Source organism: Parasteatoda tepidariorum, chromosome 3 (assembly GCF_982258835.1).
Source record: "Parasteatoda tepidariorum strain Cologne lab strain chromosome 3, Ptep-v5.0, whole genome shotgun sequence".
Lineage (NCBI taxonomy): Eukaryota > Metazoa > Arthropoda > Arachnida > Araneae > Theridiidae > Parasteatoda > Parasteatoda tepidariorum.
Genome location: NC_141757.1, coordinates 3,522,539 through 3,536,442, shown reverse-complemented (window position 1 = coordinate 3,536,442; position 13,904 = coordinate 3,522,539). Strand labels below are relative to the sequence as shown.

The 13,904-nt window shown below is 35.8% G+C and overlaps 1 protein-coding gene across 1 annotated transcript in view; it reads left to right on the top strand.

Moving 5' to 3' along the window:
- The window catches only part of LOC107451071 (uncharacterized), a 70,982-nt gene extending 68,789 nt beyond the window's left edge, over positions 1–2,193 (top strand). Inside the window, exon 24 of the mRNA XM_087158613.1 lies at positions 1,702–2,193. Within this exon, the coding sequence (XP_087014739.1) occupies positions 1,702–1,806 (105 nt within the window). The 3' untranslated portion in view covers positions 1,807–2,193. The remainder of the gene's footprint in view (positions 1–1,701) is intronic.
- The last annotated feature ends 11,711 nt before the right edge of the window (positions 2,194–13,904 follow it).

Genomic DNA, 13,904 nt, shown 5'->3' with positions numbered 1-13,904 from the left:
CAATGTTCAATTCCGTAGCCTTGTAGTTTTCAACCCAAGACAAGGGAACTTCTGGATCAAGCATTGGGAGAAATTTACCTTCGTGGAGACTTTTTTAGGTAACTAACTCTCATTTGCGTTACATCGAGAGGAAAACCACGAAAACCTCCCACGGCTACTCCAAACCTCCCCTCCAGACGGCAAGTGGTATCTTACCCATAATCCGTCTACACTGAGAATGCTTTATTCCAGCACCGTGTTTGGTGTGAGCCATGTGCGGAATTCGTATCGACCAGCCATCGTCGAGATTCAAACCCGGTTCACTTCACTGGGAGGCAGCAAGTGCTCTAAGCCACCAAGGCTCAAAGAATGGCATTAATGTCTCCACGATATGTTCTACTCTAAATCACCACTGTTTCTGTTAAGGGAACGCTAATTAAATAGTTTTCTAATCCGTGACTATTTCCGCGGCCTTTCAAAAGCTATCAGTGTTAAACCCACCTTAATTGACAGTTCAAATTTATAATGTAGAGTTCAGATAAACTAAATGTAAGCTTTAAGAGTTTTGTTTCAAAATTTTAAAATGCAATCATCATGAAGACACGTCTTGAGTGGAACCAATCAACTCCTACATCGTAAAGCCTCCCCACGGTTTCCATAAGTAGTCTCTGCAGACTGTTTAAAAATTGAGCCAGTTCTGCGCATGTACTCAAATTCTATTTTCAAAGTACTCGAGAGAAATTTATCGTGTATATTTGAGAATTGAATCTGTAGTGGTAGACAAATAAATAAGACAAACCGATCATATTCATAAATTAAAAAAATTTTTTAGACATATATCTGCTACCACTTTCTTATTTTTACTAGATTTTCTATTAAATGGCTCTTTCGTAAACTGGTTTACCTTTATAGTATGATCGGACAACTTATAAAAAACCGTGTGGAGGCTTTCAGTTGTAGAAGGCGTTGGTGGTGCCTCTTAAGTGTTTCATTTTCTCGGTAAATATTTGCCTCAACTTGTGCCTTATATTTGAAACCAGGAAGAAGCTTCAACCAGATGTGTTACGTAACGTGCTGTACTTGTTCTTTCTGGGGAAATTGAGCTTTCAGCCGATATTAGTTTCAATTTTAAATAAAGTTGTGACAAATATTCACGTTTGAACTAACAGTTCGATTGACTTCACTACGACACTAAAGGAAAAGATGGCTATAGTTTGTCTACAGCAGGAACTCCCCTAACCATTCGTCTGGACCCGTGGTGGTGACTATGGTAACGAGGTAAAACTATTTCAAGTAGGGGTGTGAGTAGGGGTTTTCACTTGGGTCAGCGAGAGAAAGTGAATCTTTTTCTTCGTTCTGTTGTGTTAGTCCTGGAGTGAAGAGAAGCTACCCTCCCTGAAATGAGACATTCTTGTTTCCATAACAACAGACAGACTTTGTGGTAGACAAACTATAGTTGTCCACTTGTTTGCATTTTGAAGGAAAAAAATTTACATTTGTATCTGCATGATTTACTGAACTCACTTTTTTCTATAATTTAAATTACTAGTGTAAGAAAGCAAAATTTACCATGAACAGTTTTGTACCCTGTATGTTGCACAAAATATAAAAACAAGTACCCAACGTTTCAAGTCAGGAGCTTCTCAGACTTGACCTAAAGTTACCTATTTGATTTTCCATTTCCTTCAATAATCTGAGCTTTTTTCTTCCCTCCCTGTGCAGGAAACAATAGCCGAAGAAGATTCTGCCTCGGAGTCTGGTTCGATTCCGGAACCGACAACCTCAAGAAATCGAGTTATAAGATGTTCGGTCTGTGTTCTGATTTAGTAGATGAAAAACACTTTTGCTCAACTCCATACCGAGAACGAACTGTTTATTACCACGACAACCACTTGTTGTTTATAACTGATGATTTTATATGGCTCTTCACGTATACACACAAACATATATATATATATATATATATATATATATATATATATATATATATAAAGTTAAAATATCGAGAAAACATGGAGTATAATAAATATTAATGAAAAGAGAAGAGGAAAAATTATTAAAGTAAAATTGTTTTTTTTTTTTAAAGATAAATAAAAATAATTTTATTTTAATAATTTTTCATCTGCATTCCATGTCCTCTCAATATTTTAACTTATTTTATGAGTTCTATATACCTGCAGCTTATGCGCAGTTAATAAAACTTACTAATTCTCTTCGTTTTTCTCTCTCTTTTTATTTTATCCTCTCTCTCTTTATTGTGGTATATATATATATATATATATATATATATATATATATATATATATATATATATACACACACAGGGTGATTCTAAAAAGATGGAGAAAATTTTAGGAAGTGATAGTTCACACCCAGACACACAATTTGTATCAAAGAATGCATGGTCGAAAACAAAACCCAAAACCGCTAGAAGGCTTCAAAGTTTATGTTCTTTTATGGGGCAAAAACACACAAAGAACGATGAAGTTAAGTTATAGAAGCAAATTTAATGGCATGTGATTACAATAAGTGTTCAAAACAGTGGCCGGCAGCGGCTATGCTGGTACAACGGCGAAGAAAAGATAGGCAAACTTTCCCTGCAGCGGCCGAAAGCTTGGCGACAAATAACGTAACTCGCAATAGGAATGGAGCTTTCTCGTTTGTATGAAAAAACTTTCCAAATGCGCCAGCTCCTTTGCGTTTTGTTTTCGACCATGCATTCTTTGATAAAAATTGTTTATCTGGGTGTGTACTATCACTTCCTAAAATTTTCCCCATCTTTTTAGAATCACCCTGTATATATATATACACTCAAAATAAAAGAATGTCTCTTGTTCTAATGATTTTTGACTATGAAAATATGACGGGAAGTTTCGAAGCGATTTGAAAGCTGTGTTTTACACACAGTTTTAATATCCAAGCATAATTCCATGTAAAAATAATTTTTTAATATATATTTGTTATTCCTTATAAAATTCTGCTTTCCATGCACTTAATCATATGAAAAATGCCAACGTGAATACCCCACCTGCAAAAAATAAATAAATAAATTGCAAAAAAAAAAATCCTATGTAGGGAGTCAAGCTTGTAATTTAAGGACTGGTGTTGATACCGCGTAAGTTTTCGTTTTAAAATCATAGATATATTTCCATATAAACCATATAAATAGTACTTTCAGAAAATAAGTTCTTTCCTAAATTTTCTGTTCTTTCAATTGAAAGCTGATTTGAAGCTGATACAACGGTTTAAGAAAGTATTTTAAACAATTTAATTGGCTTCAATTAGAAGACGTCGAGAAATAAGAAGCCTTACAAGCCAATTTAATTATGTTAACGCGTTATCTATTATCATAACGCATTATCTATTATCATAACGCATTATCTATAATCATAACGCATTATCTATAATCAGAGAAATACAGGCAATTGAATTGCTTTAAACAAAAATCTATTTAGTTATGGGTGATCTCAACGTTCGAATATGCCATCTGAGGAGAAGACCGGTTCCATGCATTCTTCCTTCAGTTACATGGGAAATGTATTACGATATTTCTTTCTTTTCTTAATATTTTTCGTTTTTAATTAATTAAAAAAAAATTTTAATTTCCATAATGCTTTCTTTTGGAACAATGTTTAATGTAGTTTTCAGTTCCATATAGTTTCTTAACTTGAAAGTTTTTAATCTATTTGAAAACCAAGAGTGAAACTGGCTTACTCCCTTCTCCTATGACTCTCCACACGGTAACATTGAAGGCATGCGAAGTGTTGCCATATAGGTAGACAGTTCTGTTCTACGCCACCTATAGCCCACTTCGATAGCCAGTAACCAAAATAAAGCACATCTTGCATGAAAAGGGAAAATAACATCTTTGTAATCTAACTCTGAAAAAGGGTGGCCTTCTCTAGTCTGTTGTTGTTGTTTCTAATGCCACTTGCCACATTCGCAAGCCTGCTTGGAGAGGCCAAGCAATTTTAAGGCAGAGACTGTGCTTCTTGTTGTTAGTGACGCCATCTATGACCGAGAATCCGACTTCAGCCACATCGTACGTCACACTCGTTTATAAGGCGGATCCATTCATTCATCCACAGATCGTAATTTTGACCTGAATCAGAGTACCCCCAGAGGTATTGATTTGTTATGGGAATATGGAGGACTTTGCGACTCGACAGAATTTAACGTGCATCAGTCACCAAATACACGGGGAGTCTTCAGCCGGTGGGGTTCGGACCCACGAACTCTCTGACATGGGCCCAGCCTCCTACGTTATCCCGGCCTACTTCTCTAGTCTTTGGAAAAAATATAATAAATGAGATGTGATGTACTAGTATGCTATTCATGGAGCAGTTTTGGGACTTTTTTTTTTTGCAATATTTCTTTTATATGCAGAAATCGATGCTTTCGGAAAATATGACACCCGTTTTTTTTTTTTTTTTTTTTTTTTTTTGCACATGATTAGTTGGTAATTTTTTATTGAGTTGAAATTATTACAGTTCCTTTCTCCACCAGTTTTAAACTGTTTGTTGAGCTTTATTAGGGAGCATCTATGAACTAGTTCAATTTTCACTTGAACTACTGAATTTTGAATTCTATTGAACTAGCTAAATTTTTATTTTGTGACGTAGCTATGTAAACTACTAACTGAGATCAAAGCCGAAACGTAAATATTTGCCTCATAAAAGCCATTTCTTTGCTCCGGATGTAAACAAAAGCTTGTTTTGAAGCAAAGGAAGAGACTTCTCTTCCTCATAGATACACAAAGCAAAGCTCGTTAAATAATAGAATAGCTTGAACCTCTTTTCCTGCTTCAGAGATTATCTTACTTATGAGATAAACATAAACAAATCAACACAGTTAAGAACCTCCACCCGGTGTATCCCTCCGCTTATGTTATGCTTACGAGGCAATGTGTGAACAGGCTTAATATTCTAGGAAATTTTATTATCGTGATTTGCATTTAAATTTACGCGTAATTTTACCATTCGTGAGAGTTTTCAGTAATTTATAAATTATAACAGGCTGTGAGCCTCACTCAAATTTAACAAAATTAATATCATAGCATAAGCCGACCTGCCTGTGTAGGCCGAGCCGGATTATACCTTTCGTAGGCCCTAGGCACAGCCGTTTATGGGCCCTCCCCTCTTTTCAAAATATTTGCTAAAATTTTCTTCGTATGGAAACGTATTACGCCATTTTAGATGTATTAATTTCGGAAATGACTAAAAGGCGTAAAGCTTACAGTGATTTGTACGATAATTTCGGTTTTCTTGTTCACAAAAATTTGTCAGAATCTGAGATCAAACTAAAAGCGCAAAATTTTACTCATCCGATTTAGAGGAAAACTTTGTAGATGAATTTTTACTATTTTCAAATGTGTATGAACATAAATCTGCACAAGAAATGTTGAAGGCTCAAATTAAAGATAAACTTGTGAATACTTTTCCTAACGTTCACATTGCATTAAGAATATATTTGTCGATTCTTGGATCAAATGCAGAAGGAGAAAGATCTTTCTCCAGATTAAAATTGATAGAAAATTATTTGCTTTCAACAATGAATCAAGATCTTTTGGCATCGCTCGCACTTATGTCTATCCAATCAGACATTTTGCGTAGTTTGGAATTAGACAGCATAATACAAGATTTCGTTGAATCCAAAAATCGCAAAAAAAGTAATATATTAGATCATAAGATTCTGCAAAATAATTTATTACCGTAAAATATTATATTTTTATTTGTATCTTCATAATTTTGTGCAAAATACACTTGTTGTTTTTAAAGCTAAATTATTTTTGTCAACAAATTTTTTTCTCCCAAGTTTTTCGCAGGCCCCTGAATTTCGTAGGCCTTAGGCACGTGCCTAGTGTGCCTATAGGTTAATCCGGCCCTGTGTGTATGGGTTAGGGCATCAGAAAGGTTCCCTACCCTTGCATCAGAAAGGTTCTGGGTTCGAATCCAGGGCAAGGCATGGATGTTCTTTCCTTCCCTGTACCTTACTGTGGGAGCAACGTTGGCTCACCTAATAGGGTGCCCCTGACAGAGAGGCCAGCAAATCTGCCCTGTAAATGCCTAAATTGACAGGTGGGCATTGGAGAGAGAGAAAAAATAGCATAAAAAAGTGTGAGGTTAGACATATTTTGAGTTTTATCCCTTATTTAGCTATATTTGTGTGAAATAGCACCGTTTGTTATTTTTTGGGTTGCACGATAGCAAGCTTGCGGAATTTTCCGAGTTCATTAGTTGTTTGTTTCGTTGAAAGTTCGCGAACGAAAGCGTTTTGAAAGAACGCAGTACAATGAAGACACAAGAATACTGGATGGTGCGTTTTTTTCCCTTCAAGTTTAGGCTTAAAAATCAGTCGGAAATAGTAACCCGTCAGGAAATAGTAACCGTGTTACGTCAAATTTTAACCCCTAACGCCATCTGCGATTAGCGTCACACGGTCAACCATCCATACGGGAAGCTGATTGGCGAGTTTTTCGCAGCAAAATATATTTTAAAAATTAGATTTTCCTTGAGGCCCAGGTGGGAAAATAAGGTTTATTTTAACACTCCGAAAACCTTTTAATGTAAACCTAAAAAGGTTTGTCATGCAGTTTACGTGTGATCCTTCTAACTTTAAAACCTGTGACAATCTGCTCTATTCTAAGCACATTACCCTAATCCAAAACCTTGGCAAGCAACCTTCTATACAAGGCTCGAAAAACCACCCGTCCTCGGCGGTCAAAAATTCCCTGCGGACAATAAATATCTCGAATCCGGCGTCCGCGCGGACTGCCATTTTCCCGTTAATATTCGTCATACATTTTCAATTTTTGTTATCTTACAAGAGTCTAGCGCCTCACTTCTAAAATGACCCTCTAATCTAGAAATACAGCAACATACTGCGCTTGGTGGAATTAATGTTTTCTCTGTCTGGGAGTACTGCAGTGGTTGAAAGGGGCTTTTCAGCGATGAGCTTACAAAAAAATAAGCATTACGTACTGGTCTTAAACAAGAAGCGTTAAACGCAATTATGAACATCCACCTAAATGGAAAAACCCTTTCAGATTTCCGTGCAGAAACCTCTGTAAATCATTGGCTGGATTGTGGAACTGGCAAACGTCATATTTGTTTCATTTAAAAAACGAAGTACCCTCGGATAAATTGACATTCCAGATAACTTGACCTTTGTCATTTAAATTATTTCATAAAAGAAATACTAGGTTTTACAATTAGTAACCTAGTATTTGTAATCCTAGTAACTACTAATTCATTGTGCAATTTATATAAATGGTTGTAATAAATAAGAGAAAATTATATTTTTATTTAATCAGAAGCTACGGGTTAGTTTCAAAGGAGGACGGGTACATTTCTGCGTTTTTTCGAGCCCTGGTATAACGATTAACTGCATACTTTCTATTTTACTCTTTAAATTTTTTTTATATTTTGCGCTTTTTATTCTGTTTTACGTTATAATTTACTTACTTTTTAAAAAAGCTTTTAAAAAATAAATTTTTTTTTTTCCTTTTAGGCTAGACTAGCTTTATTAAAGATTTTTTCACGCTTGAAAATCCTAAGTCAACCTTGATTTAAGGTTTCTATATAGAAAGTTGATTTCCAAGGATTTAGATTAGGGTTATGTGCGTAGAATAGAGCAGATTGTCATGGATGACGTTTTAAGGTTAGAAGGTTTACACGTAAACCGCATAACGAACCTTTATAGGTTTACATTAATAGAATTTTGCTGAGTTAAATTGAACCTTATTTTGCTTTATGGGGGTTGGTTGTTTTTACTCATAACAAAAAAAGAGGACTTTGTGCCCCCTGAGCCATCACAGCTCATGCACGTGCATTATCAAATGTCTTTAATATTACTAGACATGTCATGTTAATATTCCGCTAAGCGCAAATGTATCTTAACCCCTTAACTTGTGCTCTCGAGTTAATTCGAGCGCGGTAAACAGGCCAAACTGTGCACACTCGAGATAATTCAAGCGACGTTGTATTTAATGCTGCTATAATTTTTCACACTCGAATATAATCGAGAACAGAAAATAACAATAGGAAAGCTGAGGGAAAAAAATAGTTTTATTAATATTTATCTTTTACATAGGATTGTAAGCTGTAACACTTATTTATTCAAGAATAAAATATGCAGAGATGCCAACTTGCTACGGACAGCAAATATATATTTTAAAGTGGTAGTTTATCAATTGTGATTCTTGGTTTAATAAGTTCAATTTAGTAGACTTTTATCCACCACTATTTTTCAAAATAATTCATAAGCTTAAATAATTCACCACTATATATTACTTATGCATACTACAACTTCAAAGATATTTAGGACCTCCTAGAATACGACAAAACAGAATCGATGAATCGGTTAGTGGCGCCAAACGCCGAGATAACCCCAATATCCAGCATCCAGTATATTACTTATGTTTGCTAAACACAGTACTCTAGCAACACCTCCTAGAAAAGAGTAGGCCTCTGCACGGGTTACCATAAATATCCTTTAGTAGTCCAAACGTAATGACATATGTCGTATTTTCAACCACTGCGCAGCTTAGTACCCCGAACGTAATGACATCTTTCTTATTTTTCATCAACTGCACAGTTAAATTCGTCACATCGGACTACTAAATTGATCCGTGCTGAGGCCTTCATACTTCTAGGAGGTGTTGACTCTAGTCGCCCACGGGCATGAACACAGACGAAGAAGTTGAGTGACCGCTCTGCGGACAGGTACTTCGTACTACATCTCAGCCTAAGCCTAATATTACTTATGTCATGCTGTACCTTTTAAAAAGCAAGCAAAAGTAGTCAAATATTTGCAAAATTTACTTCGTAGTCATTTACCTTCTTTTTAAAAAAAAAATTATTTTGACATGTCCGGAGCGCATCTCTGAATATAGACTTTTTCCATGGAACAAAAGCGCACGCAGTATATCAAAACCGAAAGAAAAGACAATGTTCTGAAGTGTGTGTGTGTTTTTTTTTTTTACATAAAAATGAATAGAATTTTCGGCCCGGCCTTTTTTTTTTCTTTTGTCAAAAATATCTGTGCGTTAAGGGGTTAATTGTAACTTATTAACCATTGTCGATGTTTGCAGGGTTTCCTCTCACTTCACTTCTTCTTCTTTTCCACTTGGAAAAACTTTAACTAAAACTTTTGTTATTTTCACTTCATGAAAGAGTAGTTACACAGGTTATATTTTTAGCCCCTTATGTTTCTTTCCCTTTGTTTAAAATATTACAAAACTTTTAATGAATTTAAAGTACTCGTAGTTTGCCAAGCAATAAACATTTTAGTGCCCGAAATTTATAATTAAATATATAAATTTGTTTAGTTACCAGCCATATAATCAGTTAAATGTTGAATTGTTTTTTTATGAAATTCAAAATAATCACACTTACCTGGCACTGGGAGTTGTCACTGCACTGCGAGGAGGGGTTGTCGTTACTTGGGGTGCTTGGTGTAAAAGTTTTGCTAAGTAAATTAACTAATGTATTTCACTGGAGCTTATAGTATCGAAATTATTTCAGTGTCAGCAACATCACTTAAGCTTTATGAGATTATCAAAGATTGAATATTTATTCAAATCCTCTCACCGTTTTGTGAAAAATTATCTTAACTCTAAATCTGTTTGTTACCCCGAATTTTGGGTATACTGATGAAAAGTAACGCCTACTTACTGTCCAAAGCTTTCTTTCCTATTGTGAGCAGTGTAATTATGATTCGATTAATATTGTGCTTGGAAACGATCAGAAATTCATTTTTCTACAAAACAAAATTCAAAAGGTAAAGATTGTCGCCCTTTTAAAAACTGCTAATGTTCTATTTCTTGTAACTTCCGACGAGGACATAAAAAAGATATTATAGAGAATCTGTTAATCACAAGGATGACAACACAGTCAGTCGGTGAACACATTCTCTTTTGCCTGGTAGTCTTTTCAGTAAATTTACGCCGATTATTCTTTGACGTGGTTTTTTTATGCTGTTAAAGTTTTGGAAAATCAAGATAGAATTTTCGGTAAATCACATTGAGCAAGGTTCATCATTACTATACGTTACAGAAAGTAGGCGTTACTTCTGCCTGTTGCTTTTGTTCACCCATCAGGCACATGTGTCCCTTTTTGGGAACATCTTTTTTTTTTCTTCATGAAGATAAAATAAGGTAACTTAAATCATTCTGTTTACACGGCTCAAGTTCTTAAATTCGAGAACTTTGATGAATTTCTCTCTCCAAGCAAGGGCGCCGGCAGAATAATGTAAAAGGGGGTGCAACCCTCTAACAAACTACCCCCCCCCTCCAAAAAAAAATTACAAATATTCTGTTATTACTGTTTTGTTATTACTTATATAATCTTACTTATTACAATCTGTTAATTTTTTTCTACATACATTTTTTCATTGTTAACAAGATATTTAAAAAAAAGTGCGAATTTCTTGTACTTGCAAATTTTGCCACGAGAAACTATTGATGGCGCTGGCATAGCTACTGACTTTGAAACACAAATAACTACAAACAGTAGTTTCGGGGGGCCGGGATAGCCTGGTCGGTAGGGCGCTGGGCCCATATCCAAGAGGTCGTGGGTTCGATCCTCGCCGGCCGAAGACTCCCCGTGTAGTAAATGGGGACTGATGCACGTTAAATCTGTCGAGTCTCAAAGTCCTCCATGTTCCCACAACAAATCAATACCTCTGGGGGTTCTGATCCAAGAGTTTCCTTGTCTTCTGGATTGGTTCAAAATTACAAGGCTACGGAGTTGAACGTAAGTAGTCGTAAACCCATGAAATTGGGTCGGCTGTTCAACGACGGTTATATATATAAAAAATAAAAAAAACAGTAGTTTCGTATACTAACGTGTTTGAGCACGCTTAAGATTTGTATTTGTTGTGTTGATATTTATTGAGCTTTAGAAGATTATATATATATATATATATATATACTATGTGTAAAGATCTGCTCTAACCGAAATTCATCACTGAAGCTACAACGTGGTACGAAATGTGGTGGAATAGAGAAAATTCTTATGAATCCCTTGAATACATCGATTTAGTAATTGAGGGCACACCGTTTTATCCAGCTGTAGCGGAGGCTATCAAAATTGGCCTAACTCCTCCAGCTACTACGTGCGCACTATTGAATGCACTTTTAGTACAATGCGACGCATCAAAACATGGAATCGGTCTACAATGTCTCACGAGAAATTAAGTAATTTGTGCATGCTCAATGTGCATAAGAAAAGATTCAAAGATGACTCAGAATTCATTGAAAAAGTTATAAACAGATTTGGACAGCAAACAAGACGATTACTATTCTTGTTTGATTAAACAATTTTTTAATTGTTATGTATCAATAATTATTTAATTACTTGTTTTTGAATAAAAATATTTGTAATAAAAAATTTTTATAACAAAATTGTTTTTCTGTATCTGCTTAATTGTTTAGAAAAAAAGCCAGAGGGGTGCAAGTGCACCTCCTTGCACCCCCCTGCCGGCGCCCTTGTCTCCAAGAAATTGGATGATTCGTGGACACTATCCAAGTTCTTGAATGTCACAGATGGATCGGAAGAAAGACTGCGCATACACATTGTTCGTAATCAATACTATAAAATCAAAATTTTATGAATTTAAAATCACTAAATAAATTCAAATAAAATCATAATAACACAAATAGGCGATAACAGATCAATTTATTTGGACTAAAATATATGAAAACAGACAACAAAATGACATAATCTGATGCCTGCTTGTTGACGTCACTGAACTTTAGAAGCTGGCTGATTGGTTAAGGGAGGAAAAACTTGGATGAAAAGTGAAACATGCTCTACCATCATTCAAGTACTTGGATGATCGTTTACACGATCCAAGCTCAAAGCAAAACAAGTTTCCATCAATTTCAATCAATCTTCGTCCAAGAACTTGGACCGTGTAAACAGACCTTTAGCATTAAGGCCTTTATAATGCCCTTGTAAATTAAATAAATGAGTGAAATATGAAGTTGACAGCTAGGTTCTCAGACACATAGAGCCACTGTGTTGAATGATAGTTCTGCTATTGGTATGATCAACGGAGGTCTTATAAAATTATATTTTTTTATAAAATCATTCTTACACTATAAGTCAACAAAAATCTCGAATATTTGCTCATACTATAGCTAACATCACGGAAACTTTTCATGAAGATTAGCTGAGCAGGATAACAAGGGAAAGCACGGACATGAACAAATTAATCTGTCTCTAAAACTTTATGGGTATGCTTTACGCTTTTGGCTTTATGATCAGTTTACGGTTAACTTCGCTACATTACGAAATAAAAATTTAATTAGTTGTTCATTCTACACAAAATCGTTTAATTGGAAATACTACAGCCTACATCACAGGTCGAGTTACTCCAACTAAATTTAACAAGTTAGCGGCATTTTCCGCGAGCCTGACTTCAAGCTACAAAAAAAACAAACGAAGTGTGCGATGTTATAAGTTGCTGCTCTCCAGATTGGAATTGCATTACATTGTTGTCGTGGCTCATTTACGTCGCCCTAGAGCTGCACAATGGGCTAGTGGCGACGGTCTGGAAAACATCCCTGAGGATGATCCATCCCAATTTTGATTCTCTGCAGGGGGGGTGGCACCCCCTCTTCGGTAGCCCAACGACCTGCACGCGAAGTCGAGCACTTTACGGTAGAGCAGTTTAACGAGGACCCATACCGCACACCCTCGGTCCCTACTCAGACTGATCCAAGTGGTAACCCACCCGCACACTGACCGCAGCCGCTAGACTTCAGTGATCTGCTGGGAACCGTGTCTTACCGATCAGTCCACTACATTATGTAGAAAAGTTCTTTTTGAAATAATTGATTTTGTTGTTATCTAAGAACGGTTATGTTAACACGTTATCTGTAATCATAACGGATTATCTATAGTCAGAGAAATACAGGCAATTGAATTGCTATAAACAAAAATCTATTTTGTTATGGGTGATCGCAACGCTCGAATACGCCATCTGGGGAGAAGACCGGTTCCATGCCCTTTTTCATTCCATCTTCAGTTATATGGGAAATGTACTACGATATTTCTTTCTTTATGTAATATTTTTCGTTTTTAATTAATAAAAATATTTTGTTTCAAATTTCCATTATGCTTTCTTTTAGAACAATGTTTAATGTAGTTTTCAGTTCCATATAGTTTGGAATTCGACAGCATAATACAAGATTTCGTTGAATCCAAAAATCGCAAAAAAAAGTAATATATTAGATCATAAGATTCTGCAAAATAATTTATTACCGTAAAATATTATATTTTTATTTGTATCTTCATAATTTTGTGCAAAATACACTTGTTGTTTTTAAAGCTAAATTATTTTTGTCAACAAATTTTTTTCTCCCAAGTTTTTCGCAGGCCCCTGAATTTCGTAGGCCCTAGGCACGTGCCTAGTGTGCCTATAGGTTAATCCGGCCCTGTGTGTATGGGTTAGGGCATCAGAAAGGTTCCCTACCCTTGCATCAGAAAGGTTCTGGGTTCGAATCCAGGGCAAGGCATGGATGTTCTTTCCTTCCCTGTACTATCTATCCTTACTGTGGGAGCAACGTTGGCTCACCTAATAGGGTGCCCCTGACAGAGAGGCCAGCAAATCTGCCCTGTAAATGCCTAAATTGACAGGTGGGCATTGGAGAAAGAAAAAAAATAGCATAAAATTGTTATTTTTTGGGTTGCACGATAGCAAGCTTGCGGAATCTTCCGAATTCATTAGTTGTTTGTTTCGTTGAAAGTTCGCGAACGAAAGCGTTTTGAAAGAACGCAGTACAATGAAGACACAAGAATACTGGATGGTGCGTTTTTTCCCCTTCAAGTTTAGGCTTAAAAATCAGTCCGAAGTAGTAACGCGGAAGTGTTACGTCAAATTTTAACCCCTAACGCCATCTGCGATTAGCGTTACACGGT